This window comes from Mirounga angustirostris, unplaced genomic scaffold (genome assembly GCF_029215605.1).
Source record: "Mirounga angustirostris isolate CCGP_5_RB_7025 unplaced genomic scaffold, mMirAng1.0.hap1 SCAF_8, whole genome shotgun sequence".
In the NCBI taxonomy this organism is placed as follows: Eukaryota; Metazoa; Chordata; class Mammalia; order Carnivora; family Phocidae; genus Mirounga; species Mirounga angustirostris.
In genome coordinates, this window is record NW_026991716.1 from 105,747,876 (window position 1) to 105,770,035 (window position 22,160).

General features: G+C 37.0%; 1 protein-coding gene and 1 pseudogene across 1 annotated transcript; both read left to right on the forward strand.

Moving 5' to 3' along the window:
• The first annotated feature begins 7,295 nt into the window (after positions 1–7,295).
• On the forward strand, positions 7,296–7,474 carry LOC123838113 (U2 spliceosomal RNA; annotated as a pseudogene).
• A 7,376-nt stretch (positions 7,475–14,850) lies between these two features.
• FABP7 (fatty acid binding protein 7) lies at positions 14,851–16,419 on the forward strand. The gene is made up of 3 exons (XM_045866067.2): positions 14,851–14,989; positions 15,432–15,604; positions 16,228–16,419. Exons 1-3 carry the CDS (start codon positions 14,917–14,919, stop codon positions 16,417–16,419), a joined length of 438 nt encoding a protein of 145 aa, XP_045722023.2. The 5' UTR covers positions 14,851–14,916.
• Positions 16,420–22,160: the final 5,741 nt, after the last annotated feature.

A 22,160-nucleotide genomic window follows, 5' to 3' on the forward strand; every position in this document is an offset into this window, starting at 1 on the left:
CATGGTCTTTGTTGTTTTTAGCTATGGTTTCTTTTTAAGAGTGTAAGCTAAGAACAAAATGCTGTTTTCCTAAAGGCAAAGAAAAAGAAAAGTGTTTTCTCCAGACTAAATATTTAGCAGTTGTCTGACGCAGTTCTTTCTCAGGGACTAAGTGGTTCTCTCTGGCTTTACTGGGGAGGGGAGTCCAAACTGCTCTCCCAAAGCAAGGTCTGTCTCCCGGCACATACCTCAAGCCACCGCTTGATGGCAAATCTGCAAGGTTAAAGAAATTCTGTGTCTTGCTGTGTTTCCACAGACAATTTTTTAAAGAAATTCAGAACCTAAGGAATGGGCTCTAATATAACTTTCACTCTTTCCTAGGTATTTTCCAGGGATTTAGAAGACTGAATTTCTGTAGCAATTCATAAAGCTCTGTTGACTCTTGTTTCTTCCCTTACATAGATTCCCATTCCCCTACCTAGAAAATTTAAGAATTCAGTCATTTGCTCACACCCAGAGGTTTATCTGAAATTAGTTTGACTTTAGAGTCCGCCTCATTCCCACACACCAATTCTCTCCCATCTCTCACCTCAAGATGATTAGGTTCTGTAGTGTGTGTATTTGGTAGAGAGAAGCTTCTACGTATTGTGGGTACCACTATGAGCCCGCAAGACTCAGTTGTATAAGAAATGTAATTTTATTTTTCTACATTCAAACTTGGTTTCAAACAGGAATTCCACAAAGCGGATTCTACCTCATCTCCATCAAACCTAGATAATCTCAATTCATTTACAGTTTATTTTTAGTCTTCCAGAGAGGAAAATCAGGGAAATATTTTCTCATTTCTCCAATCCCATCCACTGGATTCCCTGCTTCTGTGGCCACACGCTGTGCCATATGCCTTCAGTTTCGGTGAGAGAAATGCTGCCAGTCCTAAGGCAACTCCTTCACTGTATCGGACTTCTCGGACTTCCACCCCCTCGAGGACTTCTCTCCAGAGACTGTACCCTTTTTCTTAATTGTCCCAGGGACCTTCAAATAATTCAGAAGTTGAACCTTTTTCAACTCAAAAGTGTTAGCTTTTACAACTTCTTCTTTTTTTTTGGCTTTCCCCTTCCCTGTTCATCAGTGGTGACAATAGGTGCCTCGAAGTCTAGCCTTAAGTGGTGGCTCCAGCCAAAAGTCTGGTAATGTTTCTCGACACTGCCCTTTCTCTCCTGTGGAGCAGGGACCAGTGGCATCAGATGCACGGGGGATGAGGGCCAATGTCCAAAGAGGACTGAGAACTAGATGCCGAGATACCACTGTAAGGCCACTTCCTTCCTGGCCCCTGTTCTCTGGCACCTCCATTTCATCCCTGGTCTTCTGATCTTGGATGAAACCTTGTAGAGAAGGAAGAAGAGGGAATCCTTGAATTGTCTTAGTGTAAACCTAAAATGCCTCAATAGTTACAAATTTTACTGAATTTGCCGAAAAGGGACTATGTCAAGTTTTCTGCCCTTAGATAAAAACTGGAAGTTGAGTTAGTAATCAAGTTCAGTTATAGGAAAAGAAAGACGTATATTATAATATGTAGGTCTGGACTACAAATTCGTATGTGTTATCCTTGAGGGTTCTCTCCTCTTTATGTGGCTTGTGGACTTTCTTTCCTGATTGGTCTCTCAAGGAGGGTACATGAATCCCAGAGTCTGCAAGATGATCTATTAAGATTCCAGAAGAAATTATTAGTACTCCTATTTATATTTAACTTTATATAAAATGAGATTTACATTAATCTTTACTATCTTTAGATGTGGATTGATACTGGCCCTTCACACAGGTATAATGTCAGTCACTTGTCATGAAATGTCCTGAGGAAAAAGTGACGTGGTAGTCTAGTGGTAGTCTCGTCCCATTTTTCATCCCATTTCAGCTTACTGTGAATTACTGGTTTGTATGTGGATCCACTGAAGTGAATTCTTAAATAATGTTTCTAGGTTTATTTAAACTAGGCATTATAAAATGAGATAAAAAGATTGGGAAAATGTCTACAAAAATACTGAAGATTTAAGACAATGTTAATAATGTACAACATTATAAAAAAAATGAGTGCTGCTAATGTGTTCTATTCTCAGTGTGAGTTTTTCTAAGCCACATTCTAAGATATAAATTGGGAGCATGTAGATCATTTTAACAAAATAATGTTGGCTTGGAAAGTTCACAGTTACAAAAAGTCCACTTGAAATGTGAGTTTATGCTCATTATTACTGAAGATAACCCTCACCCTTAAGAGTATATTTGGCCTCGAAATAGTAGCTAATGGTAATAGGAAGCCATCTGCAATTAGCAAGGTAGTATACAAAAATATTATTTCATCTTCATCTCATTCTTCAGTTCATATTTTTATGTAAAATTCATACTATATTAATATAGTAATATAAACATATGAATTATGAATAAATGAATAAATTATATACATGAAGGACAAGCGTTTTTTATTGATGGGGTGCAAAATAAAAAATATTTAGAGACCACTGCTCAATAGGACAGCAATGAGCAGGGCTGCTTCTAAATCTTATAAAATGGTAGACCTGCATGGTGCTTTGAGAAGTTTGTTAAGTTCCGTTGGGACCAACATCATATTTTGTTTTCTTCTTGGGTTTTTCCTTTATTAGGTTATGAGGCAGGGCCACTTGCATCACATACTCAGAATGAGTCTTACACCCTCCCATTCATTCATTTATTCAAACATATTAATTAAGCACACCTTACCTGTATAGAGTCCAGAAGTTCTTCCTAAAAGTCTCCACATCAAGTAACAAGAACTCTTGGCAACAATTCCGAATTGTATTTGGCTGCCATCCTCCCCACAGGGTGTCTGCCAACTATGCAAATCAAATTACAGGAAGAGGTTTGGCATTGCTCAAGCTAAAAATCTAGACATGCAAATGAATTCTAATTAATCCTTAGGTTAAAAAATTATTTCCAATAAAGGGCTATTTTTCTTTCTCCTTCTCCTCCTATTCTTCTCCTTTCAATACATTAAAATAATGTTACAGGTTGTCAGAAGCATCCATGGTTAATCAGGCTTAAGCAGAGAATACAGGAAATGATAATAACTAACTTCTCTTGAGTACTTACTAAGCACTTTATTTGTATTAATTCATTTACTTCTTACAATGACTGTTTAACTATGACTCTGCTCATTTTAAAGAGGAACTGAAGCACAGAGAAATGAACTGATTTAGCTAATTTTTTATATGGTAAGGAGGAGAGGCAGGACTTCTCCTCTGACAGTCTGGCCAAAGAGCATATGATCTGAATTGCTATGCTGTAAGGCTACCACTAGCCTACTTATGGTTCATTTGGCAGATGTCAATTTTTTCTTCATGTTTTTTTTTTAAGATTTTATTTATTTATTTGACAGAGAGACACAGCGAGAGCAGGAACACAAGCAGGGGGAGTGGGAGAGGGAGAAGCAGACTTCCTGCCGAGCAGGGAGCCCGATGCGGGGCTCGATCCCAGGACCCTGAGATCATGACCTGAGCCGAAGGCAGATGCTTAACGACTGAGCCACCCAGGCATCCCCTCTTCATCTTTTTTTAACTTTATTTTTTAAAAGATTTATTTATTTATTTTAGAGAGAGAGAGGGAGGAAGGGAGCACATGTTGGGGGGGTGGGCAGGAGGGTCGGAGGGAGAGAGAGAATCTCAAGCCGACTCCCCACTGAGCTTGGAGCCCAACATGTGGCTCAATCTCATGACCTGAGCTGAAATCAAGAGTCGGACACTTAACCGACCCAGACGCCCCTTTTTAAAAACTTTATTAAGATATAATTCAAATGCAACAAATGTATCTATTTAAAGTGTACCGTTTGGTAATTTTATCAAATGTACACCCAAGTATACAACAGACTAATCAAGACGGAGGGTATTTTCATCACTCTATATTTCATTACTTCTTCAGGCCCCTTTGCAAGAAAGAGTAACTGAGACTTTCATCATTATAAAATATCCCTCTTTGTCCCCAGTAAGTTTCCTTGTACTGTTCTATTTTGTCTCATAATAACACAACCACTTCAGCTTTCTTAGATTAACATTTGCATGATATTTTTCCTATCACTTTTAACATATGTGACTTTCTATTTAAAGTAAACTTTCTTGTAGAAAGCATATCCTAGGAATATATATGTACATATACTTAATTCTACCATGTTTCCTTTGTTTTCTATTTGTCCAATCCTATTTGTTCTTTGTTCCTTTTTTCTTCTGCACCTGCCTTTTTTTGGGGTTAATTGAACTTTTTTTAGCATTTAATTGTTATAGCCACTTTAAGCTTTTTAGGTGTAATTCTTTTCTTTTTCTTTTTGACTGTAAAACTATGGCTGAGGAGTAGTTTTACATTAATTATTAAATTGGTCAATTGAATAGCTAATTTTTTTAAAGTGGCTCTTTTTGAAAACAATAAATATCTCAATTTGTTATAACATTCTGATTTTATTTAAATAAAGTCGCTCTATTTTTACATTGTTATATTATGTATTACTATATCTTATTATATTCTATATTATTTTCTGTCATATATAATGCTTTTATATATTATATATACATAGTTATATATATATATTATGTTGTACTATCCAAAATGGATAAAATGAAAACCACAAAATGCAAGAAATGAGAAAATGGAGGTTTTTGAGGAATAAATCTGTAAATGTGGTTTCTTGAATGCACTACTTGTTTCAAAATTGAGGTTAACAATAAAATAGTCTTTGCTGAGCATTTTCTTTGATGTTGACTAGGGCCATTTTGTTAGCCGTAAATACTTGAAAAATAATAGTGAGTTGAGCATGTATCATTATAACGACTTAAAATGAGTGCTTTTGCATTTTTGAAGGTGATTAGTGTATGTTCCTCATTAAGTGAATAACCAAATTTTGAAATAAAACTTGTTTTGAAACAAAATTTATGAGATTTCCAGGTTAAAGTTAGCTTTATTTACCAGAGAACCTCAAACTTAGCTATTTAGTTCCTTCTTCCTTCCCCAATTCCATCTGGGTGAGTGGATAAGGCTCATACAAGGTCACTGTTAACATAAATAGGTCCAAGATCTCTTAACCTCTCTGACAGCATTTCCATGAAGTTAAATTTGAAAATAGACCAACATAATGTAGAAGTATTAAAGAATCCTAGGACATTTAACAAAGAAGGAAACTTAGTGATGATCTAAAGTAACGTCATCATTTCTAGACCAAGATTCAGATGGTTAAAGTGGTTAGGAAATTTATCTAAGGAAAAATGTACAGAGAGCCAGTGGAAGAAACCCTGTGTTTTAAGCCTGGACAGTAATCTTTCAAAGCCAAAACAAGAAAATCTTCTCATAATAGGATTTTAATATAGGGCAGCCAAAGATTATTATATTAACTTATTTGAGTATAGAATTTGAATAGATTTAAGATTAAAAATGCTAATCCCTGGGTTATGGAGTTTTGCTTCATTTTGTTTTTGTTTTAATTATTTGTTCAATTGAAAGCTGTCTTGAAAAGAGTAAAAGGATTGAGGACACAGACTTTTTGCGGAAAGTAAACATTTTCCTGAAAGAAGTATCATACTTTGGATAAATGGAGCTAAAACCTATGGTCTCTAAATGGAAAGACTACATATTATAATGATTCAATCCTTGCTGACAAAATTTATAAATTTTAACTCAATTCTGATCTGTTAAAATTTTGAAAAGGAGATGTTCAAAGAGACAGAAAAACTATCCTCTCCAAAAGGATCCCCAAGAAATCTTGAACTGAAGCATTACTTCAATCTTCTATGACCCATCACCTCTTTGATAAAAACTGCATGCTGACCCTTGATATTATAAGTCAAAACAATGAGTATTTTTATATGCTTTCTTTAACTGAACACATCCTCCCTTCCCGCACCTAAGAGCCTCCCTTTAGAGAAAGGATTACTGTATGTATCTTTTCTATGAGTTGCAAGCCATTTCCTTAAAGTGTTTATCATTGTTCTAAATTTGGACTTGATCTTGAGAATTTTGAAACACATTTTGACAGCAAAGGTTGATCTTGTCCCAGGGGCAGGCAAAACTAGGCTGTCAGGATTGGATGTATGCCATCAGAATTTACTCATTTGTAAGAGAAATAAAATTATAGAGTAAATTGGGTTCTCAAGTCCATTGCCTAATGTAGTCTCTTCCTGAAGACAAACAGCACATGAAAATGGTATAATAAGAATGCCTGTTGATTGATTTTTCAAAGAGAACATGTCTTCTACATTCACATATAATGAAAACAGATTTGAACCACAGCTGTTTTCAAATACTCTGTGACATTACTCTATATTGATTTGGAATGTAAATGCTATAATGGAAAGACTGGTCAGCTATACTTCTTATAACATTTTATGCATCTTTTCAACTCTGATTGAATGTCTATTGGCTTTTCCCCTTATTTATATGTTTACTTATTTGAATTATATTTGATTAAAAAATATTGCTAGAATTAGAGTTTGGATTCTATTTTCATTTATTATATGAAATGATGTGGTATTTTGATCTATATACTGATGCCTATATTCAGCTACAGAAGGTTTTTCTCAATTATGATTTTGTTTATTCCATTCGTTTTGATGTCTATCTTAATGATATCTGTAATAATTAGGCTGCATTTTCATTCTCTTCATACCTAACATTTTCACTTTCACTACTCACAATGTCTCCCTGCATTCTGGAGAGTCTCTTCAAACAATATCATTCTATTTATTACTTATTATAATACCTTCTATTTAGTTATTAATTTCCTTGAGTCTTTTGATCCCATTCAGCTTATTTTTGAATCTCAGTCTTTTTGTTGTTGTTTTCATTAGGCTTATCCTTTATTTCAATCTGTTCTCTTCTTATGGGTTCTTGCTCCTGTCTTTTTTTTTTAAACATCTTATTTATTTATTTGAGAGAGAGAGTGTGTGTGCGCGTGAGAGAGAGAGAGAGAGTGAGAGAGAGAACACAAGAGAGGGAGCAGCAGACGGGGAGTCCCACAGGGAGCTTGATGTGGGACTCGGTACCAGGACCCTGAGATCATGACCTGAGCTGAAGGCAGCTGCTTAACTGACTGAGCCACCCAGGCGCCCAGGTTCTTGCTCTTGTCTTATAGAAGCCACTCGCACCTATTGATATGCCAGATATATTTTTCTGTTTTTTTTTCTTCTGTTTGTTTTGATAAAATTTTCAAGGGTATACTCTTGTTCTCTGTTGTCAGGATAATGTGACCTTTACTTTTTTGTAGATATGCCCACAGATTTCACGTGTCATTTGATTATTATTTTTTGGTTATTGCTTCTCAGCCTTTTGGCTAAGATCAAGTGTAGTAAAAGAAATAATCATTCAGATGTGGCATTTGTTACATACAGTGTGAGTAGTGGTTTTTGTTTTTTGTTTTTTTAACTAAACTTGCTACACAGATAATAACTGATAGATCCCTCTCCTCAGATAGACGAGCTATCTGAACTAGCTATCTTAGCTAGAGGGTAGGTTTGGTGGGATCATCTTCCAGTTGTGAAACAAATGTGAAATGAATTGGAATATTCTGTCCTCCCTGCTTGGTTCTCTGACACTTTGGGGATATACCGGCAAAAAAACTACCCTATTCATCATTTACTGCTTAAGTGGTTTTAAAGTTTGCTTGAGATAATAGCACCTTGTATGTAGAAACCACACTTCTAAGGGAGCATTATGCTAGGTACTTCCTGCCCTTTTCTAATTTCAAGGGAGGAGAAGGAAAGGGCAGGAAAGAGGGAACAGAATTATAACAATCTAAAATGTAATGTTCCTGTTTGCAATATCCAAGGAAATATGTCTTGCTAGGTTTCTGGTTGGCACAGACCTAACATCCTGTAGCCAGGAGGCAGATGGTGGAGTAGATCAAAGACTTTCTTGCTTTATTTTAAGCTTTAAAGGCACACTATATTAGATGGCAAAAGGGCATATGACCCACCAGCATACCCATTCATAATAAATATAATTGGGGAACCTGGAATTTAAGGGAACATTGTTACTATAAAAAGAGATGATTTATAAAAATCCTGGAAATGACATAGTAAATAGGTGAACATGAGAAGCACTCCTTTAAAAATCAGGAATGAGACAACAATGCTTTCGCCTTATATGTGACCTTGAGTTGAAGTTCTAAGTACAATATTATAGGAAAAATTATATCAGAGATGAGTAAGTTGAAATAGCATAATTTATATATGCTATCATTATTTACCTAGAAAAATAATCTATGGGTTATTAAAAATAATAGGATAGTAGTGAACAGGCTACAGATCAGATGTTTCCCAAGGTCAGTTATATTTCTATGAAATGGCAGCAAACCACTAGAAAATATAATTAAGGAGAAAATATTATTTTCCATAGTCTCAGGGAACCCGTTATCTAAGTCTATATAATATATGTACAAAAGCATTAGAGGGAAAATGATGGAACATTATTACACAATATTGAAGACTCTATAAATAGATACATCATTTACATAAATAAGAAGACAATATAAAGGTGTCAATTATTCCAAATTGATCTATAAAATAGATGTAATTCCAACTAAAAAAACAAATTTTTTAATGGATGTTAATAGAATTTTAGTGTATATATATAAAAATAAGGGCCATGAATAGTAAGGATATTTCCAAAGAAGAATAATAAGTTGGGGAGACTTGCTCTTCCAGATACTGGATTATCCCAAAGCCATAAAAATTAAGATGACTTAACAATAGTAGAGGGATTTTAAAATTGATTAGTAGCATAAAATAGGATGCAGAGATCTGCACATGTATGGAATGTTGAAAATTACAGAGGTGAGTATAGTTTGGGTCCCTACTTCTCACGACATGTAAAAATATAGTCCAGGTAGTTAAAAGCTCAAATGTTAAAACTTTAAAACTCTTGGTAGAAAATGCATATAATTATCTTTTGGAACTTGGGTAGGCTGTTTCCTTAAATAAGACAAAACACACTGACCATAAAATAAAATATTAATAAATTTGACAATATTAAAAGCAAGAACTTAAAGGGATGCCTGGGTGGCTCAGTTGGTTAAGCATCTGCCTTTGGCTCAGGTCATGATCCCAGGACCCTGCTCTCTGCTCGGCAGGGAGTTTGCTTCTCCCCTTCCTTCTCCCTCTGCCTGCCGATCCACCCACTTGTGCTCTCTCTCTGTCAAATAAAATAAAATCTTTAAAAAAAAAATTAAAAAGTGAGAATTTTGGGGCGCCTGGGTGGCTCAGTCGTTAAGCGTCTGCCTTCGGTTCAGGTCATGGTCCCAGGGTCCTGGGATCGAGCCCCGCATCGGGCTCCCTGCTCTGTGGGAAGCCTGCTTCTCCTTCTCCCACTCCCCCTGCTTGTGTTCCCTCTCTGGCTATCTCTCTCCCTCTGTCAAATAAATAAATAAAATCTTTAAAAAAAAAAAATTTAAAAAGTGAGAATTTTGGCTATCAAAAGCTACATTAAAGAAAGTGAGTTACAAATTTGCAGAAGATATTCATGACAACCACACTCTAAAACAATTAGGATCAAGAATATGCAATAAGAAAAACACAAACAATCTACATGATATTGGGCAGAAGATGAATAGATATTTCACAGAGGAAGGAACCATAGACCAATAAACACATGAAGAGATGTTCACCTCATTAGAGATTAGGAAAATACAAATCAAGACAAAATTGTCATTTTATATACATCTGATGGACCTACTTTAAAAAGCTTGTCAGTACTAAGTGTTGGGGAAGATGTGAATCCACTTGTGGGGGCCTAAACTGGTGCATCCATTTTGGAAAGCATTTTGGCATTATCTTCCAAAATTGAAGGTTAATCTATGGCCCAGCAATTCCAATTCAAGCTATGCATGCATGGTTGGCTTACTTTGCTCAAGAACAGCGTTGAAAATTAATACTTTGCTTTCTTAAGAAGAAAAAAATACCATAAAGCAGGTGCCAGGAGATTCAACTCCACGTGGAGATTTTGCCAAGATCTCCCAAAGCAACTTTTCTTTCTTTGTTCCTTTAATTTCACTATTAAAAAAAATCTTTATTTCATTTATTGTCATTAGTTAATACATAAAGGAAATAGCCATGAAAGAGTGGTCAATCTGTCACAGTATTTCCTTTCTAAAGCCTGTGGATGCATTCGTGTTATAAAAGCCATAGCAAAATCATAAACTGCTCTCAGGTGTAGGAAAATTGGAAAAAATATCTATTAGTTGAATCATGCTTAGCACAACACAGTCTCTTCGCTAATCTTTCACTTTCTCTTCTAGTACAATCTTCAATAACAGAGAAAAATAGCCTATTATTTGAAGGCAAACATTCTTAGGTATAAACTAATACATCTTAAATAATTAAAAACAGTAAGGTTAAAGCGTCAGTTTAGAGAATTATAAAATCGTCAAGTGGCTTTTCCTTAAATTTCTACTATAGACATGTGTATAACAAAATTCTCTTCCACTTCACACTATATTAATATACAACCAAAAGACTATCTCTAAATTGCTGAGATTTTATGTTTTATATGAGGTATGAAAGAATCAGAGTTACAGAATATAAGTTTTAAGTTAAAATTAGTATAACATCAGCTTACATCCTTATGTAGAGAGTGGAAGATATAAATGAGTATGGGTGAATAATTTCAGCACCATGATCTATAAGGAGCTAAGGTGAATATGTACAATTTCAATGATCTTACATTCTTGGACAATGAAAAAGAAATGATTTATTATATTTTAGAATAATACTTAAACATTCTATCAGTTTTAGCATATTTTATTAAATGGAACATAAGAATATTCTGATGTTACAAAATAAAATGGTCTAAGAACTTCCATCACAGAGGACTGTTTGCATAATGGATTAATTAATCATCTAGATTTAACAAAAAAGAGAATTTATGAAAAGGTAATAGATGGAGCTAGCTTTAGGGACTTGGTTCAAAGGCTCAATTGATGTCAGTAGGGTCTGACTATATACGCTTTGCTTTCACTGGGTTGGTTTCATTTCAGGCTTTTCATGGTGGCCTCCGGCATCTTTAGTCATGTCAGCACAACACCAAGTCCAGGTTAGTCCCCACCCCAGGTTTAGGGGATTCCAGATCAGTTTCTGCCCGCCCGCCTCACCAGATCTGTGCTAGTGCTCAGGAATGCAAGGAGCCACAGGATGACCTGTCGGGAAAGGGTAGAGGGGTAGGCTTTGAGTTCTAGCTGGGACGCTGGTGAGGCTGTGGGCATCGTTGGATCCATAACTTTTATGGTTGGGACACAATGGCATGTCGGCCTCCCTTTGAGTTCTTACCCTGAGTCCTTTAAATGTTAGTGGCAGGCCAGGTATATACAATGTTAGAAATTTTGTTCTTTAACGTGAGGGCAGGAGGAAGTCATATGAAGGCGTTTAGGCAGGAGAGGAGCAAGGTAAGATTTATTTATTTATGTATTTATGTATTTATTATGTTAAAAAACTAATGATGTACTATATGCTGGCTAATTGAACATAATAATAAAAAATTTAGATTTTTAAAAATGGCTTTACTGTGCTATAATCAGCATAGAGTCCGCTGCACATATTTAATGTACATACCTGATAAATTTTGACACACCAATGAAACCATTAATACAATCAAAAAAATGAAGAAAATGAAGAAACAAATGACTTGTATCTAGAATATACTGAGGACTCTGAAATTCAGTAGCAGCAAGACCAAACCCAATTAAAAATGGACAGAAGATTTGAACAGTCACTTCACCAAAGAAGATATACAAATAGCAGAGAAGCACATGAAAAGGGTCTCAACACCTTTTGTCACTAGGAAGATGCAGATTTGTATTTTAAAAGGTCACTCAGGCTCCAGTGTCGGGAAAGAACTGGAGATCAGGCATGGCCAAAGGAAGAACAGTTGAGAGGCTGTTGCCATAGTGATGTAGGAAAGATGTTAGGGTTCGAAGCCAAGAAGGAATTCTTGAGACATCTTTGGTGCAAAAAAAAGTGGTTTTATTAAAGCACAGGGACAGGACCTGTGGGCACAAAGAGCTGTGCTGGGGCTGTGAGGAGTGGCCCATTATATACTTCAAGCTGGGAGAGGGTTAGGGACTTTCAGAGCCTCCGTTAAATACTGTACTTAGAACTCTTGAGGTATTTTGCTATTTGGGGGTACCCTGAGTCAGAACAAGTAAAGCCAAAGCCTCTCTGATTCCCCACAGTTCCTCCAGTTCCTGGCATTTTGGAAACAAGGTCTCCAGGATCCTGAGGGGGCTAGCTATTTTTAAGAAAAGGTCATTTATCACTGTTTAGTAAAAACTCAGTCATGAGACTCTTCAGATGTATGCCAGTGGGTCATATGCTTAGAGGATGATTGGCAACATGTATCTTGGGGGTGTAAAGAAAAAGGAAGTTTCCAAAGGAATTTTTATATGTTAAAGTAGATCTACAGGATGCTGAGGCTCAAGCTAAGATTGCCTCTTGCCCTTAGCAAAGTATTAACATCGAGGCAGCTGAGCTCCTAGAGGAATGTCACTCTGCCTGTTTCAAAGACTTGTCAATGGGCTGGAAGTAGTAAGGAGATGTAATAATTTTTCTTCTGCCTTTGTTTCCCACATCAAAAGGATTCATAAAAGACAGTGGCTGCTTGAATTAAGATGGTGGTTGTAGAGACAGGGGTGGATGACAATTGGACAAATATTCAGGAAGCAAAATAGATAGACCTTGACATGGATTTTGATTTTAGAGAATAGAGTGTTAGAAATGATTCCAGGGGCGCCTGGGTGGCTCAGTTGGTTAAGCAACTGCCTTCGGCTCAGGTCATGATCCTGGAGTCTTGGGATCGAGTCCCGCATCGGGCTCCCTGCTCGGTGGGGAGTCTGCTTCTCCCTCTGACCCTCCCTCCTCTCACACTCTATCTCATCCTCTCTCTCTCAAATAAATAAATAAAATCTTAAAAAAAAAAAATGATTCCAGATTTTCTGGCTTGTGCCGTGGGGTGGCTTATGGTGCCATTTACAAACGTGGTGAAAACTGGAGAAAGGCCAGGTATGGGTAAAGATTAAATTTATGTTAAAAGAACACTTTTGAGGTATCTTTGAGACATCACAGTAGAATCTTGGAGCTGGCAGGGGAATGAGACATGTTCTGAGGCTGTGTCTCGTCTGCAGTGCGGGCAGAAGCTAAAAGGCAGCGGGCTGAAGCTTACATGCTAGCAGATAGAGGAGAGCAGGAATTGCCAAATCAGCTTCCCTTGTTCCATCCCCATGAAAGCCAGGGAACCTGCTTTTCATCTGTGGTCTATACTAAGTAAAGCACAAAGAACCTCTGGGGAAGGGAGTTTCTGAGACCTCCATGAAATACTCTACTTAGAACTCCTGAGGTATTTTGCTATTTGGGGGGGTACCCTGAATCAGAACAAGGAAAGCCAAAGCTCCTCTGATTCTCACAATTTTTCCAATTCCTACCCCCATTGTTAACACCCAACTTATATACAGATGGTATTTACATAGATGTGGCCTCAGGAAATCAAAAGGTCCTACGGTGCAAGTCATTCAAAATCTTATTTTTTTTTTAGTCTTTAATAAACATGATTTATTTCTCAGCCATATGGATAGTAATCTCACTGCCAAAATTATTTGATTTTGATGATTTGGGACATATAGGATGTTCTATGATATTATATATATATTTTTATTTTATTATGTTATGTTAATCACCATACATTACATCATTAGTTTTTGATGTAGTGTTCCACGATTCATTGTTTGCATACAACACCCAGTGCTCCATTCAGTACATGCCCTCTTTAATACCCATCACCAGCCTAACCCATCCCCCCACCCCCCTCCCCTCTAGAACCCTCAGTTTGTTTCTCAGAGTCCATAGTCTCTCATGGTTCGTCTCCCCCTCCGATTCCCCCCCTTCATTTTTCCGTTCCTGCTATCTTCTTCTTCTTCTTCTTCTTTTTTTTTTTTTTAACATATAATGTATTCAAAATCTTATTAAAAGATCTTATGTTCAATTTTTCCACATGGATTCTATAATCTGTTGAAGGAGAGAAAAAAGAACATTCTTTTATTTTGTACCTCATTAGTGAGTCCTAACCATACTCTTCCTTAGGTCCCTTTTCCATTTCAGTCTGGCTCTCAGATTCTTAGAAAGGACAATGGATCTTTAAATTCACTCAGTTTGTGCTGGGAAGAGGCCAAAGTTAGTTAGTGCCCCATTGAAACTCAGACGGAGTAGCCTTCTAGTTGTACAATCTAGGGAAGGCATTTATACCCCCTCCCCCTCTTCTTCTCCTAGTTTGGCATATTGTAGCTTGTGTTTTGCTCTCCCTGTAAATATGAGAGAAAATAAAAGACACTATTCAGCCTCTTTTGTCTGAAAAGTCTGACATTTCAGTGGTTTTCTTTAAAGGGGGTCTTCATTTGTAATCAGCTTTGCCATTAACGGAAATCAATCTGAATGTCCTATTGTGCATCTTTTTCTTCCCGCACAGTCTGAAATTGCCTTTGCCAAGTTTTCGAGCTGAACCTGAAAGACCCTCTCTCATTTCCCCCATTCCCTGCCTCCAGCCCCATTGAATCCTTTCAGAGCTTTCTCAGCAGAAAGGCTACAGAGTGAGGTTAGGGAGGCACTTGCCCTACTCCGCTAACCCAGTGGCCTGAGCCAATCACAAAGCAGATTGGAACCTTACTTGAGCTCCCCCTCCCCCCCTCCCCCCCGGCAACAGCCTTCTGGAAAGGGGGACACTGGAAGGGTGTGTTTGCAATTCAAATCCTTGGCTTTCTGCCTGCCTCTTTTCCAAATAAGAAGGCAGGAGCTGCGGCGAGGTGCAAAGGGGTCTTCTGAGTTGCATTGGCAGTAAGATCCAGAGATCCTCCCTCCTGTCTCTTACCTGTTTTCAAAGCTAACAGAAAGGGCAAGGATGGTGGAGGCTTTCTGTGCTACCTGGAAGCTGACGGACAGCCAGAACTTTGATGAGTACATGAAGGCTCTAGGTAGGTAAAAATAAGATGTGCTACTCTCCTCTTAACCTGCAGCTTCCATAGTACGCCCATTCCTTTCTTCACCCATGAGATTGGTGAGTGACAAAGACAGAGTGTATTGTCGTAATCGAATGCTAGGCTATGCATTTCCCACAGAAGGGATTTTTAATGTGGCATGTGTCTGCTTTCTTGCCTGGGGCTAAATAACAGGGCATTTAGTAGTCTGTGAAGAATGTGAAGCTTCTGTGCCTTTTTGTTTTCTCTTCAGCATCCACTTATCATGTGTGCATCCAATTAAGCATCCATATATATGATTATAGCTCAGTAGTTGTATTGGCTGATTAGGGGGCTGATGAAACTTACACTTGAGGGTCTGGATTCCAGAATAGGAAAGTGGATTCTTGTTATGTGAGTTATTTGGGAAGTTGCAGCTAACTATTGCTTCTTTCTTTAGGTGTGGGCTTTGCCACTAGGCAGGTGGGAAATGTGACTAAACCAACAGTGATCATCAGTCAGGACGGGGACAAAGTGGTGATCAGGACTCAAAGTACATTTAAGAACACAGAGATTAGTTTCCATCTGGGAGAAGAGTTTGACGAAACCACTGCAGACGACAGAAACTGTAAGGTAAGGAGCCGCACCTTCGCTGGAAGGGGGTGGGGAGCAGGGAATAAAAGAGAGAGTCCGCATGGTTCTCTTTTTTAGATGCTGAGAAGTAGAGAATGTTCTCTGTATTTCAATTCAGAGAGGACGTGAGGATTAATTTCGCATTCTAGTGCACACATATGATGTTCTGAACAGTGGGTGCTGACTATAGCTCAAATCTCAAGTCTATTTCTTACTCTACATTTTTCTTTTCATATCTGTATTTCAAAAAGTAACAGTGTTCATTTAAAATAAAGATTGCATTTTGCTTAATCTCTCTGATTGCCTCAGTTTGACTAAATAGTTTGCCTCATCTTAAAGCTTTGTTTAAAAGAGTAGAGTGACCGGTCTGAGAGTACTTGTTCAGGATTTTCATTTCTGATAGATGAAGTTTTTGCATTTAGATGTACACATTTCAATCAAATTATGAATTATTAGTTTCTATAATGACTCCAGAAGCAACAGAGGATATGGTACTAATATGATAATTAGCTGCCCACCATTTATTCAATTATGTAGCTCCTTCAAAAACCACTTCACTTGATTTTTATATGAGAATCTAATCTGAACCTTTGCTATGTTCTGCATTTTGTTGTCGGTCTCAGTCTGTTGTTAGCCTGGATGGGGACAAACTTGTTCATGTACAGAAATGGGATGGCAAAGAAACAAATTTTGTAAGAGAAATTAAGGATGGCAAAATGGCTATGGTAAGTAATGGCAATTCTCCCTTGGTTCCTTCTAGCTTGGCACAGCTCACTCCTGTTCCCCAGCTCCTTCTCCCTCCCTCCCTTCGTTGATAACATTAAGTCTCCAGCAAGGTTCTTTGACCATGCATAAAACAGAGGAAATACAAATGTCCTAGCTAACTGTATCCTCAGCTCTGCTTCTTTAATTATAGAAAAAAAGAAAAATTCTATGCAGCGTATTTTAAAAAGTTGCCACTGATTTAGCTACAACTGTGCCAAAAGAATGTGTAGGATTACCGTGAATGTCTAAACCTCAAATGAAATCTGAATATAAAAAATATTCATGGGGACATCTGTGTGGCTCAGTCTGTTAAGCATCTGACTTTTGGTTACGACTCAGGACATAATCTCAGGGTCATGAGATCAAGCCTCATGTAGGGCTCTGCTCAGTGCGGAGTCTGCTGGAGATTCTCTCCCTCTCCCTCTGTTCCTCCCCCACCCCCTCACCCCGCTCAAGCTCTCTCTCTCTCTTTCTCACTCTCTAAAACAAACAAACAAACAAACAAACAAACAAATAAATAAAATCTTTAAAAAATATTCATGGAAATATATAAAAGGAGTGATATTACTAGAAAAATATCAAGTTTCCTGAATATCAGAGAAATTACAGCTACTGTGATAAATAAGAGGTCTTTAAGCACTTTATATTTTAGTTTATAAAATTCCATATGTTCAGTGCAGATAATTTAGGATGTAACAGAAAAGTGTAGTATCTCTTTAGAGGGAACCATTTTGGTGTTACTTCCTTCCAGTCTTTCTTTTGAGGCATAAGGTGTCTTGTAAACATGCCTGTTCAATGCTGGTAGTCATGTAAAAACCTATAAGATATAAAATAAAATAAAACTTCTCTAATAATGGAGTAACATCATAACCTGGGGAAAATGTAATGCCTTAATCTAACATCCAGGCACTATTCTGTGAACTGAGTAATGGTATTTTGATAACATTAAAATAATAAATATATCATTTGGGTTTTTTTGGGGGGGTGGGTATTGCTGTACATATTCCTTCTAAGTGGACGAAAGGGGTTTCTCGTTTTTGTGATTTAAGGAAATTGTTGTTTTTTTCTCTTCTCCATAATTGCTGCTATCAGGGCTGTTCTAGATTAAGACACAGGGCTTACATTATTCATACTTCTTTTCATGGGTGGAAATGGGATGGAGAACAGAGGATCAGTTTTCCTTTTACGTGAACGAATATTTGCCCACTTATTTCTGCACTGATCATCGAAAAGAAGGACTGATTTATAAAAGATCCAATCTGAGATTCTCCTTTATGCTTTTATCTCCATTTTCCCCCCTGGATACAGGACAGTGGATAGCTCAGCTTTGGCATGTATGACTGATCAGTCAAGACTGATTTCAAAAAATATTAAAACAATGGATGATGAAGGCATGCTATATTCTTGAAAGTCATGTCAACACATGAAAATAATGAACATTAAAAAAAAAACCCTAGGTTTTGTAGAGATTTTAGAACAATTCTTCCAGTCAATTTGACATAAAAGCCCATGTTCCATATCATACCCACCTAGCCACCTAGGTCCACATCGGCTAAAGTATGATGACCAAAGTAATGAGAACATTTGTAACTTTACTTTTTCCTGATGACTTTGAAACCAGTCATTCCAAATACCATTTGTCCAAATTATTTGGATTTTCTAAAAATTCTTCAAAATTTATGTTATGAAAACAGATTCACTTTCAAAGCAGATAGCTATTTTGCTCCAATTACCCTGATAATTTAAGGCAAAAGGAATTCTTTTGACCTGAATCTACATAGTTAATCTCGGTGTTTCAGTTCATTTTCCTTTTAGAGACATGAACTATGTATACGTGTTATTCACTCCATAAATAAAAAAGTTTCTTTTCTTTTTATTTTAAGAAGTGAAGAGCTGATGCAGCATTTAATGTTTGTAAATGACATTATTCTTTTGCATAACACATAAATTATATATATGATAATCTTTAGAAATCTCAGCTGCTGATATTCTTGTGTAAAAAGATTTGATTATCTTTTGCATCTTTCAGACTCTTACTTTTGGTGATGTGGTTGCTGTTCGCCACTATGAGAAGGCATAGAAAGGTTCCTGATCTGGGGTTGGAAAAGCTCTACAATTTTTCTGTTTACTCAAGTCTCAGTGTTATCCTGTTCTTACAGCATGGGTGATCACTAATTAAAGGTTATCTCTGATGTGGGTAGAAAATGGTGCTTTAAACACTTGTTTTAAAAACTTTTTACTGCAACTACCCCAATTTTGAACTGCAGATTTGTCATGTTTTATAATTCACGTGAAAAATTTTAAGCCACATTTTAAAAATAAAGAAGTGAATACATTTTATAATTTCCATTGGAATGCAAATCAAATTGGAATAAAAATCTTACACCCATGAGAAATTTTGTCATTGTTTTTAATATCAGTAATCTGGCGGGGAATTAGACATTAGGAGGTTTTAGACAAAATAGCCTTTCTTATTGTATAAGGTAAAGCTGGAAAAGTTAGCACTTTGTTTAAAATACGAATTAAAAAGAAATAAGCAGAAGCCTGGGGAAAAGTGGAAATGCCACAGTTTTGGTTGAGACTGCCATAGAGAATTTGTGACAATTAAATTCATTTGGCCAGAACCCAAAGTAGCCTTGTGATGGTGGGTTGGGCTGCTATTAGAAACAGGTAGTCTGATGGAACAAAATGATATACATGAAAATGTCTTATTTATATTTAAAGGTAAATATAGTCAAAATATCACATAATCAAAATGTCATGTAACTGGCTTCTTTTTGAAAGGTATATAGGAAAAGAAAGTGAATTTTATCCTGGATTATAAAGATGTGTCTCCAGACAAGTACGTTGAGCTCAACTAAGTCAATAAGAGTGCTAAAATGGAGTGTGCATAGAATGTGCATTAAGGCATTCAAATTCCCTTCTTTTGGGGGGTAGAGGGTGTGGGAGTTGTCCAAACTGAGTTGACCAAGGGAAAGTAAATATCTATTTGTAACTGGCTAGGATTTGCCTTTGTAAGTAGAAACAAACAAATGTTATTTTGTATTTCATCATTTATAAAATACTTTTTAGCCAATTCCCCAAACCAACAATGTGAAGCAGGTAAGGCAGATACTATTATTTTTAGTTTACTGAAGAGGAAATTGAATATTAGGTTTACATGTCCACATTCTCATGATTAATGAATAATATGGAGAACTGTAAACCTTGTGAATTTCCCCTTCGTTTCTTCTCAAAAATTGACATTTCATTTAACATCTCTTCTGGGGAAAAAAAAAAAAAGAAAAAAGAAAAAAGCAAGAGTTTTAGTTTCCCTGATCACTCCTTAGGAAATCTTTTCTCTGTTAGCCTCTGGTAGGAAAATAGGGTAAATATTTTTCCAGGAAAAATATGCAATATTCATTTAATCAGCCAGCCAATTTCAGTAAATTTCTATAAATTAATTCAAGGCCCAATTAACTTACAGATATAAGCATGAGGAAACTTACTTTAACTTACAAAATTCACCATAATGATACTATTATCTGACTATTGGATTACTTTAATAACTATAATGAAGAGTAGAAAAAACTAAAGTGTAGCTATAGGATTTAACATTTGAATACACTTATTACCAAATGCCAAGATAAGACAGGCTTAGATGAAAATTCCTACAAGCACAGGATCTATCGCCCCACTCCCTCATTTTTTTTAGTAGGATCCAAATCCAGAGTGGAGCCCAATGCAGGGCTTAAACTCACAACCCTGAGATAAAGGGCCTGCTGCTAAACCAACTGAGCCACCTAGGCACCCCATACCTTTGTCTTTAAAACATGAAACAGAACATCAAGACAGTGTTTGCTCTAAATTGTTCGCACACCCTTCATCTTTGCTTCTGTTGGAGGACTGATTTCTCTTGGTGATTCCAGCCTAAGCTCCAGTAGAAGCATGGATTCTGGCCTCTCTATTCTTAAAGATACAAGGCCTGGGATGGGGATTTGGCAGCTTTGGCTCAGTATAATTAGGCCAAATAACATCCTGCTGCTGTTTATTTCCATAACAATTGTCTCGCAGAGTGAAGAATGGGAAGGGTTTTGGGTGGCCTAAATGAGAACAAAATTAAAATTATAATTACCAAGATCAAGGGTGGCAGTGGTGGACCAAATGTATTTTTCTGGGAAAGTAATTAACAAATGTTTTTGCTTCCTAAATGTTTACAGGGTAGTTGCAAATCATTTTTTCTTCAAGCAGTATTCCAGCTCTTACAGTAATCTGCCAGTGTACTAACTTTTCTGGTTTGTCCTTTTTGTTTTTGTTTTTAACATAGCTAATAGAAAAGGGAAGATTACCAAGCCCACAGGCAATTTGACCAACAGGCCCTGGAAAACCCTTTGTGAAATCCCAAGGTCTGCAAACTTGAGTAAAGGCTGTCTTGGGAAATCCACACTTGGACCACTGATGATGAGTAAGCAGTGGCTTCCACTCAGTCACATGTGTTCTCTCTCACCCAAATGTACACCTTCACAATAAACCATTCCTCCCTCTGGAACATGGGGACCTATCAATACATTTCCAAAGCTAAGGTGAAAACCCAGAGATGTTGAGGCACTGTAGCTTTGTGCTTCTTAGAGAGTAGGTATAAAGGAAAACAAAAGAAAGCAGAGGAAGTAGAAGGCAGAATGATGTTTCTACCCATTGTCTTTTTAGGATTTCAAGCATTTCTTAGGTTTCAAAATATGCAGGTGGTATTTTATGCTTACTTACTGAAGAATTGTTTCACAATCAATTCACTTCCACTAAAGCTTAATGGAAACTGGGGAGATGGGGGGATGGAGAAGACTGAAAAATGCTATTTTTACACTTAAAAAAAAATCCTTTTCCTATCTTTGAAAATGTTTGGGCTAGAAACACACAAGTTATTTTGCTGTCCTTAAAGTTACTCTCTCATCTGTCCACCATTTTTTCCCCTGCCCATTTTCCTCCAGACTTTTGAGGTTGTGGACTGAGAAATTCCAAAGACCGTTCTGTCCACCACTGGAAAGCATTTTGGTTCTAGAAAGGCTTTTGAATTATCCTAAAACTGAGGCAGGACTTAAGCACTCTGACAATACATGAAACTAGATGGAGGCACCTCGATTCCCATTTCAAAGCCCCTTTCATGTGGCACTTTCCCATTAAATTACACAGGACACAATATAAGGTTTCCTCTGATGAGAAACAAATACATTTAACAACCTCTTTTATGAGGTTAGTCATTCTGCAGGATATTTTCTTCTCCAAAGGAATTCCATGCCCTACAAATTTAAGCTATATGCTTTTTATCTTAAAGAGACCAGCATCCTCATATCATAAATGGTAAAAGAAGGAGCACAGAACCCAAAGCAGTTTGGGGATCTTGGTTCTATTGTCAGACTGAGTATCTTCAAAAATTCCTTAGAAGAGTAAAATCAACTTGCTCTATGCTTTTCATGTATCTCTGGACCGCCTAAAGCACAGTTCTGAGACATTGTTCTAACTCAGTTGAGCAAACAAAAACCCCCAAACAACCAAAAAAACTAAAACCTAGTGTCTTTGAGCAGTGTTCTCAAACATCACCATCACTTTAGCATCACCTGGAGGGCTATTAAAAACACAATTACTGGACTACTCCTACGCTCCCTCCTGAGTTTCCGAAGTCATTGATCTGGGATGGGACCCGGGAATTTTCATTTCTAACTAAAATTCCCAGGTGGTTCCGATGCTGCTAGTCTAGGGACCGCCCTTTGAGATCCACTGTGCTATCCAAAACTTCTGATGACCTACTCCAAATTAT